We start from the raw sequence: 25,833 nt of genomic DNA on the forward strand, positions 1-25,833 counted from the left end.
AATAGATCAAATTATAATTAACATATAACTTTATACTTATGCCTTGATATGAACCGAACACGACACATGATATTTACAGCTTGCAATTTTTAATACGATCCGTAAACCCGATACGAACCCAACACAAAATTAGCAAATTAAAATTAAAAGGTCTTATCCGTTTAATTAAATAGGTCGAATTAAAGTTGACATCTATAGTATTATTATATTTCAACACAATTCAAACTCGACATGCGAACACAAATTACCACCATTAAAGCCTAAGGTGTATCATCCGGCTGGCGGGCCAGTAGTGGACAAGATGCAGTTGAAGCAATGTTTTAAGAGGAACATGTATGCAGGCCATAAAAGAAGAATAACAGGTCATAATTCAATTGAAAAGAAAAACAATATAGATGAAGCCCCTTCAGCTTGTTTTGCTTGTTTTGTACAAAATTGATTGGACCACCTTCTCTAAACTACCTGTTCACTAACTGAACAATCTCCAAAGGGGAAAAAAGCTCCTCCAAGAACCATCTATCTCAAAACTTTTGAATGAGGGCTGCAATAGATGCCATCTACAAGAAAACTAGACTCCATATCAGAACTCTGATAACCATGAAGATGCTTGTTAAACCACTGATGTGAATATTGTGGCCTGAAGAGTCCGAACTTGTGGAATTCATGGATGGAGCTGTGATATTTGCCAGAGAGCCATTCTTGCCAACACTACAAGAAAATCAACATTTTAATCACTCATCTAGGATAGTACTGTACACAGTGCTCTATGGTTCCTCAATCAAAATCATAGGGGAAACTTGAAAAAATGTTAAAAAGGTTGTTCATAAAGAAATTTGAAGTTTACCTTCCTGGAAATATACAAGAACCATGACCTGCGTCATTGAAACAACAAAACTGTTAGAACTTGATAATGCATTTTGAAGTCACATGACCTGAGAAAAATAAAAATCAACGAAAGAAAGAAATGAAGAAGAGGCAGTTTGCCTTCTTTACAAGTATATACGATCTTACTTGGATCTGTGGTGGTGATAGCAGCCACCCCATTGAAATCACACGAATCAGAAGTCTTCCTCATCTGATTATAGTAAGTGTCAAAAGCATAAGTCGCATGAGCAAACACATTGTCTGGTTCATAGCATGGTTCTCCCTGCAACAAAGGTGTGCAATCCACCTTGCCAGGTCCACAAGCCCAATCTAATGCAGCCTGCAGCATCTTTGGATCAGCACCATCCCTTGCAGTACAGTAAGTTTGGTTCGTAGTGTCATTTGCTAATACCATTCCTGATCCTGTCAAGTGTAAAATGTAAATGGGCAACCCGTTTGCATCAAACAATCCCCAGTTCTTCTCCGACAGCGGCCCAGGCTTCATATCCTCATTATAGAGCTCATAAATGAAGGTACTAACAGCAATTCCAGGGTGCTTGGGAGTTCCAGTTTTGTTCAGCACATGCCTTATCAAATTGCTGTTATAGGAGTTGGCATTTTCTATTGTTGCATCAGGTTCATTAGAATCACCTTTTGAGGGCCATCCTGATTCTGTCACTATCACAGGAATGTTAGTGAAATTTAGAAAACCCATGGCAAAGTATGTTGCATCAACCATTGCATCAAAGACATTGGAGTAATGGAGAAGCGTATTAGCATCAACAGCTTCTTTATTTGGAGGGAGAGGCTTGAAGAGTGCATAATCTAAGGGAATTACGCCATTTGATTGCATATAGTCATAGTAAGGGTAAATGTTGAGCATGAAATATGAGCCTGTGGACTGCAAGAAATTCAACACGGGGACCAAAACTGGATTCCATGAGCGATTAAAGAAGGCTTGGGAGGGAGGAAATGAATCAAGGATAATAGAGGAAGAAAGAGGTGTTGAAACTTTAATTTGACGGTCAAGATTGGATGCCACAAGGGCTGAATGAAGGAACTTGAGGGCATTGACAAGGACTGTTGCTGCATTTGGAATAGTGGTTAGCACCTCAGAACCAACAGATATGGCCGTGATATTGGTGGCTGGGTAATGTGCCACGACATTGTGGGAGACCCAGTTAGCTGCAGTGGAGTTTGATTGGCCAATTCCAAGGAGCTGTTCATTTGGGACAGAGACCATGACTTGGATGCCTGTGTTTGCAAGAGCAAGGAGCATGGCACGGTCAGCATTGTATAGGCGGATGTGTCGGATTTGCTGGGCTTTAAGGAGGGCTACTACTTGAGTCGGGTGCGGCATGTCTGAGAGGTCTGTTCCTATGTTCACACCAATAAATGCATCTGCAAAAATGAAACAACAACCATTGTGATTTGCATTTATTTGAAACATAAATTTTTGTAGTTTGTAAAAGAAACATGAGTAGACGCAAATTGCAAACAACATCTATGAGGACAATATGAATTTGGTTTTTCTAACGAGGATATATTAACTAGTATTATCTAACTCATACTAGGCTTAAGCTACAAGATCCCAAATTTGAGACCTAACAATCTTTGGTTCAGAACATGAACGAAAGTGGACTAGTCCGTGCCACCATATACCTAAGCTATGAAATTGAATCACGATCAGCTGGCAGTATGTGTAGGATCAATTGAAACCTACGTGTCCCACTGAACAAGTGAGAGCATATTATCTGGTTATTAGAACCAATTGCTAACAATAGCACAAAACAAACTATTAAACAATGTTTGCCTTATTCTAGATGATGAGAGAAACAAGACCTTCAAATGCTGAAGCATCAGCATTAGTAAAAAAACAAAATACTTATCAAATGTTGCAGCAAAGCACCCGCAAGTGTTGCAAGAATCAGATTCTTAACCATAGAACCCAACAGAACTTGCAACTTCTGTGGCAATAGGCAAAAGATCTTAGAGCAGAAGATCATAGCAGTAGATATAAAGATTTACAACTCCAACCATTAATAGAATATAATATTCCAAGGAAACAAAACCCATTTTGGAGGATCAAACACTAAAGAATAAAAAATACTCAAGCCTTTACAATTTTTTAGCACATATGGGGATGTAAAGCTACCTAGAGGAAGTGCATAACATTCAGTCCAACAGCCTGGCCTGGACCAAATTAAACTTGATTTTGTAGCCAATTTTTGAGAAACTATCCAGTATACAGTCCAAGGAAACCATCAAAAGATAATCTGGCCATGATATCAATTTCCTATATAGATTCTAACGACAAACAAGAACCATGTAATGCTTTCACTTTAAGGGGAAACAAAAAAAAAAAACTGCATTTTGACCAATTTCATTTATTGATCGTACTCTAATTGTATGGAAGGGCATTTTTATTTTCTAATTGTCAAAATTATGCAACACTGTAAACATTATGCATCATCTTAATCGAGAAAAAGAGTGGAAACAAAATACAAGGTTGATAATGTGGGCTAGAAGATGCTGATAAGCCTAGGAAAATTGGAAAATGTTCACACTAGAAAGAACGTTTCTTATCAGCGGTTCCGTTGACATTAAAAGTAGGTGATTTGTTGTATTTCTCAAAATTCTTATACGTAAAACACAACCCAAAAAAAAAAAAAAATTAAATTAAAAGCTACATGAGGGGCGTCTAACATTTTTCAAAATAAAATAAAATTACAAGTTACATGAGGGGCGTCTAACACGAAAAATGTTACACATGGCAATATGCCCATATGGAAGACTCTAAAAACGTTTTCCAGAAAAACTCAAAAAATAAAAACTAAAATCTTTGAAGTTCTTCATAAACTGAAAGAGAATAAGAGGTCATCCTAATTTCATCAATCTATGTGCACAAACTTTAGTTTTGAAAATCAACTAACAATATAGGACTTCCATATTAGCTTTTGAGAGATTTTCCTAATTAAAGTATTTGCTATAGAGATGTGTCATTGAAATCAAATCCTACCTTTCTTGTTTCACTCCACCTACCCCATTTCCCCTATAAATAGGGTCATTTGTATTGCAAATATATCTTTAAGTCAATAACACAACATGTAGCTCAAATGGGTTCTTTCTAGTGGTGGACATAGGCCTCTAAGGTCGCCGAACCACCCAAAATTTGTGTCTGCTCCTTCTCTCTCTACTTGCACTGTTTTCTTCCATTTTATATGATATGATAGAAAGGGATATCAAGGTTTGTGAATTATTAAACAATGTTTACCATATTGGGAAAGCAATGAGGTCCTATATTCGTGCCTTAAGAAGGAAATGGAGTGATAATAATGCCATAAATATAGGAAGCCTCCGTAGAATAGAACAAAATTTACTAATGGGTGAATTTTTCAGTTTGTGGGGTTAAATATCAGATGGTGCTATTGTTTTTATTTGAATTTACAGACTAATAAATTACAGTAGATACTTCATCAAAAAAAAATATATAGAAAACATTTCAATGCACGCATGAACTGCAAGTGGTCACACAATGCAGCACCCATACCTTCAACAAGTTCCAAGCCCTAAGCAAAAGTGCCTAAATTCTCCAACCCTTGACCATTTACACTACCAAGGTAAAGGCCACTAACAAAAGTAAGATAAATAGGGGTTGGAATCCGAAGAAATGCCCCATAAGCTGGAAGACATTTAGACAAATATCAATGCTAGTCTTTATTTTATTATTCTTATCATCTTTTAATGCATAAAAAGAAGGAAAGGGACACTAAGGAGATAATCTAAAAAGTCAGGGACTAGGGCATTGATTTTCACAGAAACTTGTGTTATTTTCATTAATACTCTTTTGTATTTAAGGCACATCTTCAGTAAATACTCAACAAAATTATTCAAGAATTTAAGGCGCTTCCACTTAAGTGCATACTCCTAACTCGTAACGTGCTTGGGAAAATCACTATTAGATTCAAAATTTAATAGTAAACAATTCAAAATTTAATAGTAATTTTTACTGTCACGTGGCCGCCAAGTATACGCTTAAGAGGAGTAAACACCTTAAACTACATGTAGCATTTCCCGTACTTAAGACCCCAACTCCCCTTCTGTCCTCATTTATTACACTTTTAATATTTGACCTACTAAACGTCATAGGCAAGAAGACAAACAGACTTTGGGACCAAAAAAAAGGAGAGAAGATAATGAAGAAGAAGAAGCTACACACACAAACTCACCCAGTGGCCAGTACACACAAATAAGAGAAGCCAATTTGTTTTTTTTTGGGCACATGCCCATCAAAAGTTGGTCTATCCCTCCCAAACTTTAATGAATTAATTTGCCCTTAGAATGTAATCCTCCAAAGGGGCTTAAAGCAAGGAGGGGCGACTACAGACAAAGACCTCAAAGAGAACACATGCAGACAACGTCAGCGCATAATAAACTCTAAGAAACAACTGATCAGACATTGCAATCTTAAGTGAAACCTACAATCAATTGAAAAGGTGAAAATACCAAAATCAAGCACTGTTAACAGAGTAAAATAGTTCGAAAAAACAAATACCAAGCATCGGAGAAAAGTAAATCACCTTCATCAGCTGCAACTGCGGAAGCTGCTAACAGAACAAGAAGAATAAGCACAGCCATTATTCTTCAGTGGGAACCCCCCAAATGACAAGCGTTCAGAGAACCTAAAGAAAATCCAACAATGAAGCGAGAGAGAGAGAGAGAGTTGTGTAAGAGTGTGAGAGTGGAGAAACAACTAAATGAAGAGAGGAAAGTGGGGTAAAGGTGTGGGAAATACAAGACGGAGAGGGTAGGAGTGGTACCCACAAATCACGTGGAAAGTTTTTGTCTGGATGATCTGACGGCTAAGGAATCATCTGCGGAGTTTGATAGGGATCAAGAGCAGTACCGAGCAGTGGTGAAGAGAATAGAGATGCCAAAGGGCCAAGGCCCAAGGTCATTTGTTGTTGCTAAATAGCCGTTGCAAGCTTTTTCAGTTTTGTTAGTATCATTCAAGTGTTGTCTTTGTGTTTAATATGTGCGTTTTTTACGAGGTAAAACTGAAAAAGTTGGATAAACAGACAAAGAAGAGCTTCAGTAGGGACGCCGAGAACGCGCAGAGATGGCCTCTCAACGGTCATAAAATGCCGTACATTTATTATTATCTTTGTTGTCATTCTTATCAAATCTTCATTAAATATATTAGTATGGAATAATTTCAGACATATATGACTCATTTAAGAGAGTATTTTTCAAAAAATAATCACATTTATTTTGTTACATTAAATTGTGTACTATTTTGTGAACTTTTTATCTATTGTAGGATGGATGAATGGTACTATGAAGGGAGCCATTTTTAAGACTTTACTTTTTAATATTTTACTTCTGTTCTATACTTGATGATATGCTTTCTAATTTAGATTGGCCAAGTAAATGAAAGTAGGTCTCTTAAATTTGAATTCACCATTTCTCAAACTAGAATTCACTTTTGTTTTTATTCATTTAAGGATATACAGTTCTCCTCCAAACGGAGTTGGAGAAAAAAATTTGTTCTTGGTATGAAGGCATTTGAAAAGAAAGCTTATTTCATTTGAAAAGAACTTTTATGTGCATCCCCAATAGCTTAGCAATTTTATCTTTTTAGTTAAAATAGTTAATTATTATTCCTCCAAAAACCCTCTCTGTTATGCAAAATGCCATTGGGGTTGATATCATTTTCCAATGCATAAATTTTTTATTAGTTTATGTCTCTCCCTTTCTCTTTCTTTAAGATTTTTCCCCTTCCTCTTTTCATTTCTCACTTTCTCTCCACGTATGACCATTAGAAAAACGACTGTTTGAAAATATTACCATTAGAAAAATGATTGTTTGAACAAAAAAATAAAGATCATTGAAAATATGACCGTTTGAAAAAAAAAAAAAAATACGATACTTTGAAAAGAAACAAAGAAATAATAAAAAAAGAGTAAAGAAAGAAAATAAATGCTAGAGGTACCAAGATAATATAGAGCTTATTCATTGATATTCGTAGCATTTCTTTTTATTAATTATTTTGATCATCTTCAATGAAAAAGTTCCGCATCATCTTGGTACCAATCTCTTTATAAAAAGTTTGGTACCCTAGCATTTTTCATTCCTAATAGATTGACCTCAAAATAGCATATTCAAATTATATGAAATCTTATGATTCTTATGGACGAGAAATGTTACACTTACCATTTTTTTTTTCTTCCAAAAGTTGATGCACAAATGATGTGTCAATCACGAATGAGATCTATTATTTTGAAAAATGTGTCATCATCTCATAGGATAATGACACATCATTTGAGGATCATTTTTTTAAAAAAAAAATAAATTAGAAGTATAGCATTTTTTATTCTCAAAACATGTGCCCCATGCTACACCTTGGGCGGCAAATCTATGGTTTTTAAGCCATAGGTCTACTACTCTACATCCATCCACCACCGTCATCTACTTGCAACTACTTCACCCTTGTCGGCCTGATCTCCGTACCCAAAATCCCTTCTACACCACACTTGTGTCCTATGCACCCATCCACATATGGATCTTACTTGCCAGTTCATCTATGTGTCGCCTCATCGGAGCAGCAGATCTAAAGCTAACTTCTTCATTCTTCTCTTCCTCCCATTTCTTCCAAACTTTTCGATATGGACCAAATATAAAATTAATAGGTTATGGTCGATAGATTTGACTTGTTTAATTAAATAGATCAAGTTAAAATGACTTATATAGTCTTATACTCATGTCTCGACATGATTCGAACCCAACACTCAAACACAAATTGTCACTCTATTAGTAGCAAGTTAGAATTAAAAGATCTTACCCATTTAACGGTTTAAGCGCAATATATAACTAGTTCTTTCAATTTTGTTAAGCAAGCTCGTACGCATTTCACTTATTACATGGAGCTAGCTAGATGCTTTAGATTTTAGGATCAGCAAATGCATGCCGACATGATTACATGCAACTACAATGCAAGGACTTATTTGATCAGTTTTTACAAAGGTAAGCATCCAACCCTTTTGACATCTTTACTGCAAAGTCCACATAGTGTTCGGGATCAGGGGCATTTTCATTTGCCTTCTCGAATTCCACAGTCCACTCCGCAGAGCTTACACCCTTATGGACTTTGATAACCTCAAGTTTCACCTTAAAACTCTAGTAAAATCTCAAAACATCCCCTTGAATGACATGGAAAGTGATCGACATATCTTCATCATCAATATCTTCGATTTTCACCTTTGCTGTCATGGGACTCCCTAACACAGATTCACCAAAACGCAGAATTAATAGCATAAATAACTAAAAGAGCAAAGCATGGTGTATAGATCGAAAGCCACTAATTTGTCTCACCGAGGTCGTATTTCCAATGTGTCAGGCAGCCAGCCCTGATCTCATCTCCTTCTAGCAACTGAAAGCTTTTAACGTTATTGGGGAACATTTGAACCAAATGGTGCATTTTGTTCCTAAAGAAGCCATATAACTTCTCTGCTGTTGAATTTATCTCCACCTGAACGTGCCTCGAGCCTGGCAATCTCAGTCATTGCAATATATGATGTTGCCAGCTGTGGGTAATGAAATAATGTCTCTAATAGCTTTTATAGTGAGCAGGGCGTGTCTCCAGGTTTACAGAATATTCTCAAGTGGGTGTTATGGTTTGTGACATGCATGGCTTACTTTGGGACCCTCAATTGTTGTGCTTGTCACTTTCTCTAGGATACATATCTAGGCTTGTCATTATATTACAAGTGGATGGGCAAAAGTTTAGGCATAGAGAAAGAATATACCAACATCTTTTACGCTCATGTCTGTGTCCTTATTTACTCCGGATCGGATAAGAATGTTTGCATAAATCTAAAAAAAAAATAAAAAATTAAAAAAATTGGAAGGATAATGTACGTGACGGCTGTTTCCAAACGCAACCCAAGGCAAGTTGCAGCCTGCAGAAGGTCTTTTGAGGGGTAATAGTGAAAGGATAAATTAGCTTCCAATTGCTTGGGACAAAGGTTTTAGAAGAACTACAGTGGAATGATCCGCTTCAGCTTCTATTTAGTACGCAGTTAATTTGATGTTAGTGCCTTCACATGCTTGGGACGAGGGTTTAGATAAATTGAAGAGGAATCTGATTCAGCTCCCATTATAAATTGGGTACTGCTACTGCGTCTTCAGTACAAGGTAAGACTTTTTAGCAGAGTGGACCTGGTTAACTAAAGGGTACAATATTCCACGTCGAGTGACATACTCAATATGCATGGCGGAGATATTCAACAATTTTATTGACAATTTAGACGGTAAATATAAAAAAAAGAAAAGAAAAATTTATAGAGTTTAACTGTTTGAACCAATTTCAAGCAGTCTGCTTTTTTGTTGGGCAATCCGCTCACTTGTTGGGGCAAGTGAGCTTTATAAATGCTATCTTACATTTGCTTGCCTGAGATTCGAATCCTTCAATCTCTCTAAATTTTTAGGAAAATTATCTTAAAAGTTTTTGAGTTTTGCTTATGTAATAGACAACGACTCTGATGATTTAATTTTGATGATTAAAGTTTTGAATTTTGTTGACAAATAGTTCTTTTTGTCAGATTTTTCATCTGGTCTTTGAATAAATTAAACTTGCCACTAATTTCACGTTGGATTCGTGTCGCATTCACAAATCATATAAAAAATTGTCAAACCTAAATATTGCGTGTTAGTTTTAGGTCATGTCGAATAATTGGTATAATATTACATAGGTCAACTACCAGAATTCTATCAATTTAATTAAATGAGTCAAATCCTTCAACCATAATCCACTAATATTGTATTGGGTTTCATATTAAATTCGTAAATCGTCTAAAAAATTATTAACCCTATTTCCACCCTTATAGATGACGAAGGTGGCCGGAGAGATCCACCCCTACACGCCTTTGTGGGGGTGGGCAAGGGTGAAGCCACCCCATCGCCCCCTGGCTCCCTGTATAGTGGTAGATTTCCACCCCACAAAGGGGGGTGGGGTGAAGCCATCCCCTCCATGTGGTGGTTCTCCACGTTCACAAAGACGGGCAGGGATGGAGCCATCCCAATCATTCCCTTTTTATGAGGATGGATCTAATGTGCGAGGATACAGCTCTTCACTTGTTTCTGTATAAGGTGAACTTTACTTTTATCGTCCTTTTATGGGTGCAGAGCTAATACCCTTCACTGTTTCTCTCTTTTAAGTGGCTAGTGTGGCGATGGAGTGGACCTCAATTTTATTTTTTTTTAACATAAATTGCTTACGTGACAAGTTGACGTGTATTTTGATACATGTTTTACATTTTCATTGCATGGCATGTAGCAAGTTTCCATTAAAGATTAAATAGAAAATTTAAAGAACAACCTTATTTGTCACTTAAGAAAAACTAAAAGCTTTAATTGCCAAAATTAAAATTTCGGGTTCTTATATGTCCAATGACAAAACTCAATACTCAAGGAACAATTTCTTTAAAAAAATTTACCGTCATTGATAATATGACAAAAAAGCCGTATGACTCTTCAAAAAAAAAAAAAAAAGCCGTATGAATATCACGTGGTTGTAATTATCATACACAATATATAGGTATGTGAAAAAAAAAAAAAGAAAAAAAAAAAAGGCCTACCTCCTGTCGACCGAGTGTTGACTGACATTACTTAATCGGCAGCCAATAGGCGATAAACTTTTTCCATGGGACAATAGGCGGAATAACTTTTGAAAAGTTGATATTTTCGACCGACACCGACCCAACATTACTGCATGATATTAAACGGCGTCGTTTTGAATTATTATTTATTTATTATCTAAAACGGAATTGTTTTGAGATGACTATAAGCATTTCACTGAAATTAACGACTGTCACCTTAACCGATATGCTAGTGACAAAAATAAATATTGGCAAAAAAAGTCGGTGAAATTCCAACTTTACCAACCATGGCGATGCGAAATGCAAAAATGCCTATTTCATAATCGAGTTATCCGACTCTTAGCCCGATCAATATTTATATATTTTTAATAAATAAATAAACAAATTGATGGTCACAAATACAACGTTCAATGAGTAATTTGTTCAAATAGAAAACAAGAGGAGACTAACTTAACACTTATCCAACTAAGTTGATGGTAGTGCTCTTCAACCCTTAATTATTTATTTTTATTAACAAGGGTTGAGTCAAGCGCTAATGCTTATCAATCTCGTGGAATAGTTATGCTATTATGGAATAAAATTGTGATATATATCTACACCTCTATTTTATTCTTATCCCACAATATTGATGTGGTCGGCAACCAACTTTTAGAGATTTTTTTTTTTTTAAATGATGATTAATTAAAAAGTTGATTGATATTGCCACATCAACATTGTAAGATAGTCGTACGCTAAAAAAATACTTTATAGCATGCGAATAACTTCTATAAGGTCTTGGCATAAACCAAGTCTTTTGTGCCTTCCAATAAGAGGATGCCACATCAGCCTGGAACAACAAATTAAAGGAAAATAAAAAAAGTTAGATTTACAACATCAATACAACAACCCCTCGCATGAGAGTGGACTCCACACATTGGTAGGGGTGGGCGTCGGTTCGGTAGGCGGTTAAGTCGGTTAATTTGGTCGGTTAACCGACTTTTGTCGGAATGTAGTCGGTGAATTTATTTCGGTTAAGCGGTTAATAGGCGGTCGGTTAAGTCGGTTAAATCGGTTAACATTTAGTTCAAATGGGTAATGAAACGACGTCGTTTTGATTTTTTTAAAGGAAAAAAAAATGATCATACGTTTCATTCTTACTAAAACGACGTCGTTTCGTTTTATGTCGGTTCGGTTAATCGGTCGGAATAGCATTCGGTTCGGTTCGGTTACCGCTTAAAATGCGGTTCGGTTCGGTTCGGTTCGGCTGCCGATCCGACTTTCGGAATAAAATTTTATACCGACTACCGAACCGAAATTAGTCGGTTAAAGTCGGTAGGCGGTCGATGGTGGTTCGGTTCGGTTCGGTAAGCGGTCGGTAGGCGGTAGGTGGATAATTTGCCCACCCTTACACATTGGGGCCCACCCTCATGTGAGGGATTATTGTACAGTTGTTGTGATGATGTAGTGCAAAAATCAAATCCTGAAACAAAAACACCAGATCTTATTCTCTATCACTCATCTAGTCATCTTCATCCACAAACTTCTCATTTACCTATTTCTAGCATTATTCTTATTGGGTTGGATTAGTCGGTCCCTTTTGAATTGGGCTAGGTTGGAATTTATGTCGGGCTTGGGATGATTGAACAGTCCCTCCTTCTACCAATTTATGTAGGGCTTAGGTTGGGTTAGTCGCCCCTCCCTCTGTTCGTTTAAAATAATTCTGCATTTACCTAAAATAATAATAATAATAAAAATTCTGCAATTTTTTATTTTATTTTTTTAAAAAAAAAACCTTAAATTCAGAAACTTCTTTTATTTTTTTTCGCAGGGTTTATTTGGTTATTTATTTATTTTTATTTGTGGGGTAGTTATGGCCGTTGATTCTCGAAACTGAGAGCTCCGAAATGGCCAAACTTTTTGGTTCGGATGTCAAATCAACCAGTTCCGAGAGTGGAATCGAGCTTGAGCATCTTCCCTTGACGCTTCGGCGGAAATTGTTACAGGTGGATAAACGGAGTTCCGGTTCGGGTGATCCGAAACCCGGCGTTGTTGAGAATGGAAGTGAAAGAAAGTCTATGTAAGCTCTGGCATTTAAATTTCTTTATTTTTAAAATTTAATATTATTTGCAATCGTTTAATTTTTGGATTTATTGGTAGAAGCTTCACTTTTAACCGACATGCAGGTCAATTGTCGATGTCGTCGTAAAAGAAGAGGATGGACACTGTATTTCATCGCAGGTAATTTAGCATCGAGGAACGAATCCTATTTTCTAGTTATTTTTTCCCTGTTAGTTTTTGATTCTAAAGTGCTTGATTATCGGTAAAGATCATTTATGATATTTTGTATCTCGCTATATGCTTTTGAGACCTTTAATTTTGTTCGCATTGTGATGGAAATAGTTTACATTCTTCCAGTAATGGTTAAATTTGTGGGGTTAGGTACTTTGGTTTGGGAAATTTGAAGGGTAGAACATGATTGAGGCATCTGGAAAACTTGAAAAAGATATCATATTCAATGTTATAGAAATTGGCAAAGATTAGCAAAGATTATGCAAAGTGCGAGATGGATAGGAAGAATTTTATATTGATGTATTTATATTCGATAAATTGGCTACTCAGAGTTTAAGAAGTAAACTAAGAAATTTCCAATCAGAGATGGTTTACTCCATTGATGAAAATGAAACTTTTAGGTTCTTTTCTCTACTTCCTTTTCCTTCCCCCCCACCCCCACATTGGTTTTTTTTTATAAGTAAGAGAAATATCATTAAAAAGCGCAAAGCGCAATCAAGTACACAGGAAGTATACAAGAAAGGCATCTAGGATACATTGGTAATGGATGATTCAGTTAGGTTCATAAAAGTAGAGCTTAGTTATTTGTGAAAGTCCTACTTTTTTCTGGAGGAAGGATGAAAATCAAGTTAGATTATTGAAACAAGAATTTATTAAGGAGTTAATATTTGCAAATACATTTAAAAAAAAAAAAAAAAAATCTTATGCTAGTACAAATATTAATTTTTTGCTAAGTAATCGAGATGCCATTAAAAGCATAAGACGCTCCCAGATATACAAAAAGTATACAAGAGAAAATGCTTAACTAGTAGGAGCAACTAGTATAAATAATAGATTGGCAAATATTTAAGAGTTAAGAGGAGGATTTATCATTAATTTTCTTTAGATAATTTACAATGTCAGAGGCAATGGAGAGACATAGTCCACAGAAAGAGTGGATACCAGGTTGCTTGTGTAATCAGATTAATTAAACCGCAGCGAAAATTGTATATCTATAAGTCTCTGTAAATCATTCGAAAAGGCAGTTAGGAATTAAGCAGCTGATGAATTGAGAAATGAAGACAGATTTACGGATGATTCACTATGAGAAGTTTGGGTTCTGTACCCGTTGTCTCCTACATGTGGTTCCTGTATTTTTTTCTTTCCTCTTTTGTTGATAGAATATACTTGTTCTGCAGGGTGTTCTCTCTTTCCTTTCAGCTTGCTCTGCCAGACACGGAGATCAACGCTTGTCGAAGGGACAAAATGATGATTGTAAAGATCCCAAGGGAGTTACTTCTGAAGATCCATGCTGTAGAATTCCAGTAGGCTCTCCAATTGATCAGTGTTTACAAAGTGCCACTTGCCAAAAATGTAAGGATATGCCTGGAGATTGTAACTGCCAAGGCACTCAAGTAAAAGGACTTGTTTGTTCTGAGCAGATAATATGTAGTGGAGTTAACACTGATGTTGCTGGACAAGAGAAACTCGATGTGAATGTTTGCACTTTGCACGAAGGTCAGACACTGCCAGTGGTTCCTGCCAAAGTTAAGGTTGAGTATTTTGACAACTTGATGAATTCATCGAGTAATGGTATAAATGGCTTTGCTGGTGCTGGTGTGTCAGCAGTTACAGTGAAAAATGAGATCCCCAGTGACTTTGCTGATGATGATCTTGATCACATTGTACTGAAACAGCGGCGAAAGATGCTGCTATCAAGGTGCCCTTTTGTTTTCAGTTTTTGACCCTTTTTCTTTGCATAGGTTATGGTGGGTCCTTTTCATCATTATGTCTGCTTTTCTTAGCACTCTGTTTTCAATATCATGTCAAACAAACAACACAGGCATAAATTACATATACATACATACATACATATATATTTGTGTCTATATGTCTGTGGTTGCATATATATGTATGTGAGGTATAACTTATTGAATATGGTCTTCTTATGTTATTTTGTAGGAAACTGTTGGAGTTGGCAAAACCGGTTGAAAAGGTAATCTATTTTCTTGTTATTTGATTGGCAGAAGATATTATAGTAATTCTTGATAGGTACAAGGGTATTCTTGCAGTTTAGTCTCTATAATACAATTTAATGGTGAAACCATGTTGATTTGCCATTTGCAAATGTGAGGAGGAAACTGTCAATCACTGTTAATATGCTGTGAATAACTTGCAAGTTTGGTGTCTTCTTTTTGGACTGTTTGGAATGTCTTGGGTTCTACTGGAGTCTGTATATGAGGTGCCATCTAGCTAGAGTGATCATTTTCGAAATAGGAGAACTTGGTCTGTTTGGAAAGTTGCTCCTATATGCTTATCTTGGTGTTTTTGGACTGACAGGAATTGTCTTAATTCTTTGGTGTAGAGTATTTCTCTAAGGATATCAATTTTTTTCCTATACACATTTTATGCCTGGATGATGAACTGACATCCCTTTCATTAGGATATGTTTTGGACTTCTTTCATTCCTTGTTTTGTTTGTATGTTAATCTTCTTTCTATCTTTTATTTCATTTTCTTCTTTTTCCTTTTGTCAGTTCCCTCTTGTATAATTCTGGTACGGTAGTAGTCTCCCTTGGTATTCTTTTACTGAATTTATTTATTAGAAGAAAACTACTAAATTATGGGGCGCCTTACACTTTTAATAAGACTGATTATTACTTATAAAAAATAAAAAAAAAAAAAAAAAAAAAAAAAAAAACTACTAAATTATGCACTTTTGTCACAAAACCTGTTTTAAAATGATCAGTTTGCCTTTTAATTCTGCAAGTTCTTGCACAAACCAAAGTATCTTAACATATACGATTCTATGCTGTAGCTTGTAGTGCATAACATTTATTCATATCTACATCTCATAAATGCACTAAATTGTAGATGAATTTGTATATAATTGTTTTTCCTAAAGCATTTTTGTGTTCCTGCTTTGTGCTTGGGAAACATTTTGTTCCCAGAAGAGGAAATATAACAAAGGGTGTTTGAGGTATTTCATATAACAAAGGGTCATTATGGAATTCATCTTTGGCCCCAGTCAGTCTATACTTTTTCTGCTGCAGTTGAGAAAGAGTTCTCTCTCAGCGTGAACTTGGCTCAGAGGTTAGAGAAGAGGAGTATATCTCTATGTTGCTGGTTAAAATCAGTATGGTTGAGTGGTATGACTTGGTTCAAAAGAATTTGGATGTCCAAAAAAGGGAAAAAGAAAAGAAAAAGAGAATAAGGATTATATTATATAACGTCTGTTTTGACTTCTTGTAATGGAGTTGATGCGTATGTTATTTATATATGTATGCTTGCATTTACTCTTTACTTGTTGGTTTATTTTTTCTTTCTGTTTTCCATGTGATGCACACTGGGAAAAATGAGGTTTATGAATATAGTATTACACTTTAATCTCTTGCTGTTGTTGCTAACTTTATATTACACAGGGTAGTTCTGGAGGGTTGTCAGAAATTCTTATGCAACAGTGTGCTGAGAAAGGAAATGAAGCGGCACATCTTGTTGATGGAGAATCGGTGTCTGGAAATCAGCTTTGTGTTGATCCTGAAAGAATTGCTTCTGTTTTCTGCAGAACTTCAGTAGCTGCTTCATCAGAAGATATTATTGCAGAATCTTCCGTAACTAATCAATGTTCACATGAATTAACTCAATCAGGTGATGGTATCAAAATTCATGCAAGCAACAGAAACCATGTATCTGAGAGAATGGCTGTGGAGCCAAATTCATGCGAGGGACAGGATTATGTTCCTGCAAACACAAGTAGTGTGCATACTTCAACTTTATCAACATTGTTCAAGGTCAAGGTTGAACCTAAGGACGACAATAATTTCCACAACCTTGACAGGAATGCCATCCGTAGCTTTTCCTTTAGCAAACTGCAATTGAAGAGTGAATTCGAAGTCTCTGATCCACTAGATGGAGATGAGTTAGACCATATGCGACTGCGAGATCGGATGAAGATGCCTACAATGTTAGAGGATTCTGAACTAAAGATAGCTAGGAACATTGGATGCTTGAAAAAAAGTGTGCCGTCTGAACTTGGGTGCAGCCCTATTGCTTTGGAGTCTGCTGAAACAATACGTGTCAACCGTCCACGGAAGAGGAGAAAGACAGCCACGTAGTTTCTATTTTTGATTTTTTTTATATAGATTATGTTTTTTTTTCTTTTTTCCAGCCTTATGCCACTTTTCTTAGTATTCTCTGCTTATTAAACTAATTGCAGAGATTCGGTTGAAACAGCCCTGGAGGAAGATGCTCCTGGACTCCTGAAGGTATAATGTCCATGTTATTGTTTCAGTTCCTGTGACATTTGGATCAAGTTTCATGGAAATGCCAATTGGCAGGTATTGATTGACAAAGGGGTGTCAGTTGATGAAATTAAGCTTTATGGGGAGATGGAGAGTGATGAAGCGCTCGATGAGTCTTTTAGTGAAGAAAGCTTTGCAGAGCTTGAAGATTTGATATCAAAGGTTGGCAACATTTCTGAGATTTAGATGTATTTCTCTTGCCTTTGCATTGCTATCACAATATTACAAGGCTTTCTTTTACTTTTGTGATTTCTGTGCTTTTCAACAGTATAAATAAGCCATTTTGAAAATGATTTGTTGAAATCGCTTAAGATTAGTATGTAAAGTTGAGAGGATGAAATAGCGAGCAGTTAGAAACAGAATTTGGTTGAAAGAAAAGAATTGACATGAATATGCAGATTTTTGAGAATTGAAGTTGAAAGAAAATTTGGGGTTGGCAGTCTCTAATTGTTGTTAGATCTTTTTATTTTGCCTCTACAAGATTAAAAATTTAATAATATGTTGGATAATGGGGCGGACTTCCTCCTTTGGTTATTATGTCAATCATCATACTGTCCACTGCTTTCTTCAAAATAGTGGGTGGAAAGAACAATTCTTAGCTTGCTAAACCTTATAGTGATAGCTCATACCAGCATTTTCAGTTATTGTATATACAACTAGCTATATTAATGGTTATGTTTGGAACTCATATAAGACATATTTGTCACTTTGTTAAGTTAGATGTTTGTCAGTCATTCTTCATATTGTTTTAATTTTATTAGCGATGCTTGTCTGCCTTGTTACTGTAAGTTCATTGTTTGCAAATTGGATACCCCATATCTTGCAAGAAAAGGCGGAGCTTCAACTATTTCATGTATCATTTGTTTTGGCCTTGGACTTCCCTTTGTTAACAACTGTTTATCTTGAACAAATCTAGCCCAATTTGTTTCCACACTCGTAGAACGATATTAAAGAATAACAAGCTTAACCTGATATTTGTGTGCTTAGTCTGGGGTGTTGCTTAATGTGAATATAAACTTCCTAGTTTTCTCCTAAAGATCCAAGACATACTCCCTGTTGGATGTGAAAATGTTTCCCTTGTATGTGAAGGAGAATGGGGGAAAAAAAAATTACTGCTTTCGTTGTTCATTTGGCTGAGACACAGATGTGGAGCATAGATGTTACATGCCATAGACACATTGATGCCAAAAGTTATGAGAAATAGATCATGGACACTGCCAGGGCATAATATCATTATAAAAAAAATAAAAAAACAAAAAAAAAAACATGATCTTTGCTTGTATAAAAGCACTAAATGAACAAAGATCATGGGCATGGATCCAATCTTTGAGAGTGGCCACATCATGTGGATATAAAAAGGTTAGGAGCATATGACCTTCCCTGCCAGGATTTGCTTTTAATGGGATCAATCTGCGAGATGGCCTTTCCTGTGAGACCGTAAAGTAAATTTGCAGCTGTATTTGATTCATATCAAGGGTTTGCCTTAAGTAAGTAATTTCAGCAAATTATTGGCGAAAAATAGGGATATATGTTGGATTTTCATTGAGGAATCAAGTTTCATTCTAGTTGTATCTATAGTATTCACATAATCCAGTACACTCCTATATTTTCCTTTGTTTTGTTAATTGTTACCTCTATTCTTTTTTTATCTCTCCCCCCTCAAACTTTTATTGGCATGAATTGATAGATTCGTGAGAGTGGACATTATGAAGGTTTTTGATGAGTTTCATGCCAGAGGTGTATTTGAGAAGAGCCTGAATGCTTCATTTATTTCTCTTATTCAGAAGGTTCCAGGGGCTAACTCCATCAAAGATTTCCGGCTTATTAGTTTGGTGGGAGGCATCTACAAGATTATTGCTAAAGTTCTAGCAAACAAATTGAAGTCAGTCTTGGAGAAGGTCATTTCCAAATCTCATAGCGCTTTTATCAAAGGGAGGCAGATTCTTGATCCGATTCTTATTGCTAATGAATGCATTGATAGTAGGCTTAGATCAGGGGTGCCAGGCATCATTTGCAAAATGGACCTGGAGAAAGCATACGATCATGTTAACTGGGATTTTCTTTTGTATATGTTGAGGAGGTGTGGCTTTGGGGAAAAGTGGTGTAGGTGGATAGCTCATTGCATTTCAACTGTGCGGTTTTCGGTGTTAATCAATGGCTCCCCTTTTGGTTTTTTCAGTAGCTCCCGAGGTCTGAGACAAGGGGATCCTTTGTCACCCCTATTGTTTGTTTTTGTGATGGAAGCCTTGAGCCGTATGATCTCAGCTGCAGTTATGGGGGGTTTGCTGGACGGTTTTAAAATAGGTGACATAGATTTTTCGCATCTTCTGTTTGCAGATGATACACTGATTTTTTGTAGTGCTCATTCTTCTCAGTTACGTAATTTGCGGAGTCTCTTCCTCCTGTTTGAAGCAATCTCGGGTCTAAAGGTTAATTTGACAAAGTCTAATTTAATTCCAGTGGGGCATGTTGATCAAGCGGAAAGGCTAGCCGATATTTTAGGGTGTGGGTTTGCCACTTTACCGGTTAAGTATCTTGGTCTTCCTTTGGGGGCTTCCTATAAGTCTACTCATATTTGGGACGGGGTCGTTGAGAAGATTGAACATCGTTTGGCTAGTTGGAAAAGGTTGTATCTCTCTAAGGGTGGTAGAGTAACCCTTATTAAGAGTACCCTTGCAAATATGCCTACTTATTTTTTGTCTCTGTTCCATCTCCCGAGGAGTGTTGCTGCTTGATTAGAGAAGCTACAACGGGATTTTCTTTGGGGTGGATTGGGTGAAGAATCTAAAGTTCACATAGTGAAGTGGTCGAAAGTCTGTTCCCCAATTTCAGATGGAGGGTTGGGTATTCGGAATTTGTTGTTATTCAACCAAGCTTTGTTGGGTAAATGGTTGTGGCGGTATGGAATAGAGAGAGAAGCTTGGTGGAGAGTTGTGGTGGATGCCAAGTTTGGTAGTTTGTGGGGTGGGTGGTGTTCTCGCGAGCCTGTAGGTGCTCATGGGGTGGGGCTGTGGAAGAATATCAGGAAATGGTGGGGGAGTTTCTCTGGTCTCTCTAGATTGGAAGTGGGGGATGGGGCTAGGACAAAATTTTGGCATGATCTGTGGTGCGGGGATAGGGTGTTGAAGGAAGCTTTTCCTGTTCTGTTTGGTATTGCTCGGATGAAGGATGCTTCTGTTGCGGATAATATGGAGGTTTTGGGTGGATCTATCCAATGGAATGTGAGCTTTGTTAGAGAGGCGCATGACTGGGAAGTGGGTGTATTTGCATCTTTCTATCATGTGTTGCATTTAGCCACGGTGAGTAGAGATCGTGCTGATAGGCTTAGGTGGGTCCCTTCTAAGAAAGGGGTGTTCAAGGTGAAGTCCTATTTCAGCTCCTTGGCCGGTTGTGAGGGTAGTCATTTCCCTTGGAAGAGTGTGTAGAGGACTCAGGCTCCTCTGAGGGCGGCTTTCTTCACGTGGTCGGCAGCCCTTGGAAAGATTCTTACAGCGGATAATCTCAGGAAGTGAAAGATCATCATTGTGGATAGATGCTATTTGTGCAAAAGAGATGGGGAAACTGTAGACCACCTTCTTCTTCATTGTGATGTGGCTTCTACTTTGTGGAATCATGTCTTTTCTCGGTTTGGTCTGTCTTGGGTCATGTTGCTTGTTGGTGGAAGGCAGGTAGGTCAAGGAGTGCTGTTGTTTGGAAGATGGTGCCTATTTGCATTCTTTGGTGTGTTTGGAATGAGAGAAATATTAGGTGTTTTGAAGACTTGGAGAATTCCATGGAGGATATTATTGCTTCGTTTTTTCTTATATTGTATCTTTGGACGGAGGCTTTTTTGTCACTCGTGTCTATTAGTTTCTCTGATTTTCTGTTTCGTTTTTCTTTGCCTTCTTAGATGTTTCCTTGTGTATACTTCCAGTGTACTTAGAGGGGCGCCTTACGCTTTTTATAAAATTTCATTTACTTATCAAAAAAGAAGAAGATAGATTTATGTTCTTAATGCAGTTTGCTTGATACCTTGCACTTTTGATGTAACTTACTTGAGGTTAGGGTTCTTCAAAGCAATAAAAGGGATACAAAGATAAAAAGAAATGCTAGGTGTAGTGCATCTTTCGAGCTTCTCAATGACACAAGCCGGAGAGATTACTCTCACTACAACCCTAACACTAGCCTTTTAGGCTTATGATCCAACCTTTGGACCAAAAGAGATCTAACCAAGTATATTTGTTGGACCCATAGTAACCATATTCAACCTAGTATTACCTTCTTAAAATAGGAATCTATGAATACAGAAATCATCACAAAAATTCTAACAGGAAACACTCGGTTATTTAAATCTAATGATAGTGATCACAAAAAAAAAGAGTCAATTCTTGGTTCATGATGTGTCAAAAAAAATTATTTTGGTTACAAATGAACTATAACAATACTAATTGACCACATTATGTCCTACTTTTCTCTCTCATCCTAATAGTGTAATCTACATTAAGAACAAATTTGAGAGTATATGTTGAGCAAAAGTAAACCGGTTTCTACATTCTAATTCTAATTTATTAATTGTTGCCTAATTCATAGAATATTTATCATCTGGCATGTGGTGGCACAGCGTTTAAAAATAAGTTTAGGCACTTCTCTTAGTCAAAGTCTCTAAGAATCAGAATGCTTTAATTGAAATGGTTCTTTCTTTTTTGAGTGAGCCATGCAGTACATCACACCTTTCAGTATATTTGGTTTCTAATGCTAGTTTCTGAATTCGTGGGAACAGATTTTCTCTCAGCGCGAATCCTTTCTAAAGTTTCCTTCCGCACGATGCACAAAGGGTTCAAGAGTTAATTATTGCTTCGCTTGTCTATTTTCACTTGTGGAACAGGTAATGAGTTTCTTGTAACCTGGTGATCTAAAATAAGTGGGCATAATACTCATTTTTGTCTATTAGCTGGCTTAAATTTATATTTTATGATAAGTTGTAGTATTATATCTTCTCATCATTCATTAGTCACTTTTTTTCTAGTTTAATTCAATTTTATTTTGTTTTTTTTTTTAATTTTTTTATAGACGCGGTATCTACAATTTCGAAAATGGCCAGTTGAATGGGGATGGTGCCGAGACCTCCAATCATTTATATTTGTGTTCAAGAGACATAACAGGTGAGTGATTTTCAACATAAATTATTAGTATGTCGTCAGCTTGATCTACATTGTAGGTTCATAAGTTAATAGCTTGAGCTTTGGGAGACGGGACTTATGTTTGTAACAGGATATCATAGCCTTATTTGTCTAAAAAATCATTGTTCAAGTCTCAATAGCCTGAATGCTATTAGTATCTTCTATTGTGCTAGTGCAAGGCTTTCTATTGGAACGGTGTTATTCTGTTATTCAATGTCATTGTTGTTAGAATAGGGTGTATCACATAATGTATAGAATGATATTTATCAAATTATTTGTAGAAAGTTTCGAATCATTTGGGTATATCGAAAAGGCTCAAGAATTGTTTTATTCATAGGGGTGTATTGTAAAAATGTTGAGAATTACCAAGGCACGATGGGATCTCTCACTTTTCTGCTTATCCAAATAAAAAATGCATCTTTTTCATATATTTATTTATTTTATTTTCAAGGATAGTTCAACTATTAAGGGTTCCTGAACGTAGGGCTACTGAACGTCTTTTAAGACATACACACAAATAGGTTATCTAAGGCTCTTTTTGTCGGGTTTTTTTTTTTTTCCATCTTAATATAAATATATTTTGGATTTTGTAAATCCAAAATCTTTTCATCCACCATTGTATTTGTTCTGTTCTTCAATAGAGAGGAAACAATCATCTTTGGGATTGAACGTAATTTTTTTCTTTAATAATTTCATTATCATTTGTTTTTTGTTCTTATTTGGGGTTGTGGAGACTTTAGATTGGGAATATTTGTGTTTTTATAAAATTTATTATATATTTATATTTTGTATAATTGTGTTTAGATAGTCTATTGTATTTTGACAAGATGATGAGAAAGATAATTATTTGCATTATATATCATCTATTGTCACTTGTGGGTGTGATCCTTTTGAAGGTAGTGCTGGCAATTTGTGTTGGTGTGTCGGGTTTGGGTTGACTCACGGGTGGGTCAACCCAAACCCGACACCTTTAGTTTGGGTCAAATTCTTCAACCCTAACACGATCCATTTAAATAAGCGGGTAACACGATACTTCCTGCATAACCCATTTAATAAATAGGTCGTGTTGGATCAACCCAACATGGCCCGTTTGTCCAACACGACCTGTTTGACATGTATATGAATTTAAAAGCAAAATAATAATAATAATGATAATAATAATTTATATGAATTTTAGCCTATTTAGGGTTTTGTATTTTAATTGTTAAAAAAAAAATCTAAATTAATTTATATGGGTTATGCAGATCACCCACGAGTTATGTGAGTTGACCCGGGATTGACTTGTTTATTAAACAAGTCAATTAGGTTTGACCCGAATTGATACGAACCTGATTATACAAAACCTTAACTCACTAATTCTGTGCTGAGTTTGTGTCAGGTTCGCCGGTCGTGTCAAAAATTGTCAGTCATATTTGAAAGTGCGTTGGAATCATCTATTTTATGTGTTCCTTGAAAATGATATGATAATTATTTAAATTGTGGATGTTTCAAAAATATTTTTATTACGTCTATTTTAGCTAGATTTCTTAAATATTATTGCATAAGTGATTATAGAATAGGTTAGTAATTGATTATGTGACAAGTTTGTAACAAATGTCCTTTATGCATGTATATCTATAGATTTTGTAGTTCATGTATTTTACATTACAATATGATACACGTTGCAGAAGAATTATAAATCAATTCACGAGACCATTTGCGTTTTGACAACAATGTTTGAGGGATCTACACATGAATGGAAGTAGTGTTGTTATTATTTTGTGAGTTTGAATATTATGTTGACTCAATTCTTAATAGCTAAACTTTAGGAATTGATGGTTTTTAATATGGTTGATGTCTTAAGTCCATCTTTTTGTCTACTTGTGTAATGTTGGTGTTTCTTGAACGCAGGATAGTGTTGGAACGTCCTGAATATGGCTATGCAACATACTTTTTTGAGATAGAGGGTTCAATACCAATTGATTGGCAAATCAAGCGTTTGGTGGCTGTGATGAAGCTTAGTAGCTGTGGCAGGGTTTTGCTAATTGAGAACAAAGCATTAGTGGTAACAGCTTTTAGTGCATATCTCTTGAGATGACTGGTGTTATGGTTGGAAAAGTTAACCTCATGCTTGGATCCGCTAGTTTTAAGTGGTTTTTAAGCACTTTCTATTCAAAAAAGTGATTTTGCCCTACTTCACCCATTTGGTAGCTCCCTAGTGAAGTGGTTTCGGCAGAACCACTTCAAGTTTTCCAATTTTGTTTTGGTCAGAAGGAGAACTGACTTCTCTTTCAGCCAAACCACGGTTCTTTCCTCCACCTCACCTACCGTTTCTGGCATGGAATCTCTCTCTCTCTCTCTCTCTCTCTCTCTCTCTCTCTTACCCACACTCATCTGAAACCCCACACCCACCCACACCGTCAGGCCAGCCCCCACCCACACCCTCACGCTGTCATGCCACCCTCACCCCATACCCTTACGGAGAGGAAAAAAAAAGTGTGGGTTGTATAGGTAGGCTTATGGAAAGAAACAGAAATAGGATTAAAAAGTAAAAATGAAAAAAATTCAGATAAATGGATTTTTATAGTAATGACAACAACAACAACAAAAATGTATAGCAGTAGTAATAATAATAACAATACTATTAATAATAATTGTTATATTATTATTACTGTAATCATAATTATAATTCTAATTTTAACTTTGCTGATTACTGATCACAATTTTCTACCTGCTCAGTAGCAATGTATTTTGATTACGTATGTATTTAGGCAACATGAAGGTTAATCATAGTAAGATAAAGGTTAAATGAAAGCTTGTACGTTCAAAATGAATACGTTATACTTGTGTAATGATTTATGGGCATAAAATTTATGCTGTTTGCCTATGTGCCTTCTTTGCTGTGGTTTAATCGTCTCATTCCTGTGAATCTGTTGGTAAAAGGTGGGAGAAGACTTGAGTAAAGGAGAGGCTCAGGTGTTGATGGAATATGGTTGGGTACCAAATAGCGGCTTGGGAACAATGCTTAATTATTGTGAGAGAGTTGTGCATGATAGGAAGAATGAGAAGGACAGCTCAGAGTGGAGATCAAAGATAGCAAAGTTGCTGATGGATGGTTACAACGGTGGAATTATTGTTGCAACCAACGTAATGAAGGTTGAAGAATGCATGGGTTCTCAAAACCCAGAAATAAAGCTGGAGCTTTAACTAGAGATCGAGATTAGCTTTATTTTGAAACGTGTAAATGCTTAAATAGAGGAAACAATAATTATTGTGTTTGTTGGACAATAGATGACAGTTAGAAACTGATACAAAGGTTGTTATTCACTAATTTAATCTTGTCATTTCTTTTTTCCAAATGTTCTGAACAAGTAACAAATCAAACACAGGCGGAGAAACAAAAAGAGAAGAGCTACTGTCCCAAAGAGGCCATCAAAAGACGGCCAATGAGGTAGATTACGAGCAGGTGAGTGTATATGCATTTCGATGAGCATTAATTTGTTTATAGACTGATTTTGAACTGATGTTTGTAATTTCCAGCCCCCTACAGAAAGAAAAGAATAAATAAACAAACAATGTTACGCACCCCATATATGACGAGGTCTTAGTTTTGGGCATGAAGCCACAT

The 25,833-nt window shown here is 36.2% G+C and overlaps 2 protein-coding genes and 1 pseudogene across 3 annotated transcripts; 1 reads left to right on the forward strand and 2 right to left on the reverse strand.

Moving 5' to 3' along the window:
- Nucleotides 1-369: 369 nt before the first annotated feature.
- LOC133859406 (glucan endo-1,3-beta-glucosidase 2) lies at nt 370-5,626 on the reverse strand. The gene is made up of 4 exons (XM_062294807.1): nt 5,445-5,626; nt 1,012-2,265; nt 845-872; nt 370-708 (listed from the first exon to the last, which is right to left on the reverse strand). Exons 1-4 carry the CDS (start codon nt 5,500-5,502, stop codon nt 558-560), a joined length of 1,491 nt encoding a protein of 496 aa, XP_062150791.1. The 5' UTR covers nt 5,503-5,626; the 3' UTR covers nt 370-557.
- Nucleotides 5,627-7,716: 2,090 nt separating this feature from the next.
- On the reverse strand, nt 7,717-9,135 carry LOC133860499 (MLP-like protein 31; annotated as a pseudogene).
- A 3,204-nt stretch (nt 9,136-12,339) lies between these two features.
- LOC133859409 (uncharacterized) lies at nt 12,340-25,558 on the forward strand. Of its 2 annotated transcripts, XM_062294810.1 has the most exons (12): nt 12,340-12,576; nt 12,683-12,737; nt 13,967-14,487; nt 14,730-14,763; nt 16,189-16,877; nt 16,983-17,031; nt 17,104-17,229; nt 18,852-18,965; nt 21,827-21,931; nt 22,117-22,208; nt 24,117-24,270; nt 25,149-25,558. In XM_062294810.1, exons 1-12 carry the CDS (start codon nt 12,404-12,406, stop codon nt 25,410-25,412), a joined length of 2,376 nt encoding a protein of 791 aa, XP_062150794.1. In that variant the 5' UTR covers nt 12,340-12,403; the 3' UTR covers nt 25,413-25,558. The 2 variants fall into 2 exon arrangements, with proteins under 2 accessions (XP_062150794.1, XP_062150795.1); XM_062294811.1 differs by lacking the exon at nt 18,852-18,965 and having other exon boundaries at nt 12,342-12,576.
- Nucleotides 25,559-25,833: the final 275 nt, after the last annotated feature.

This window comes from Alnus glutinosa, chromosome 2, assembly GCF_958979055.1.
Source record: "Alnus glutinosa chromosome 2, dhAlnGlut1.1, whole genome shotgun sequence".
Lineage (NCBI taxonomy): Eukaryota > Viridiplantae > Streptophyta > Magnoliopsida > Fagales > Betulaceae > Alnus > Alnus glutinosa.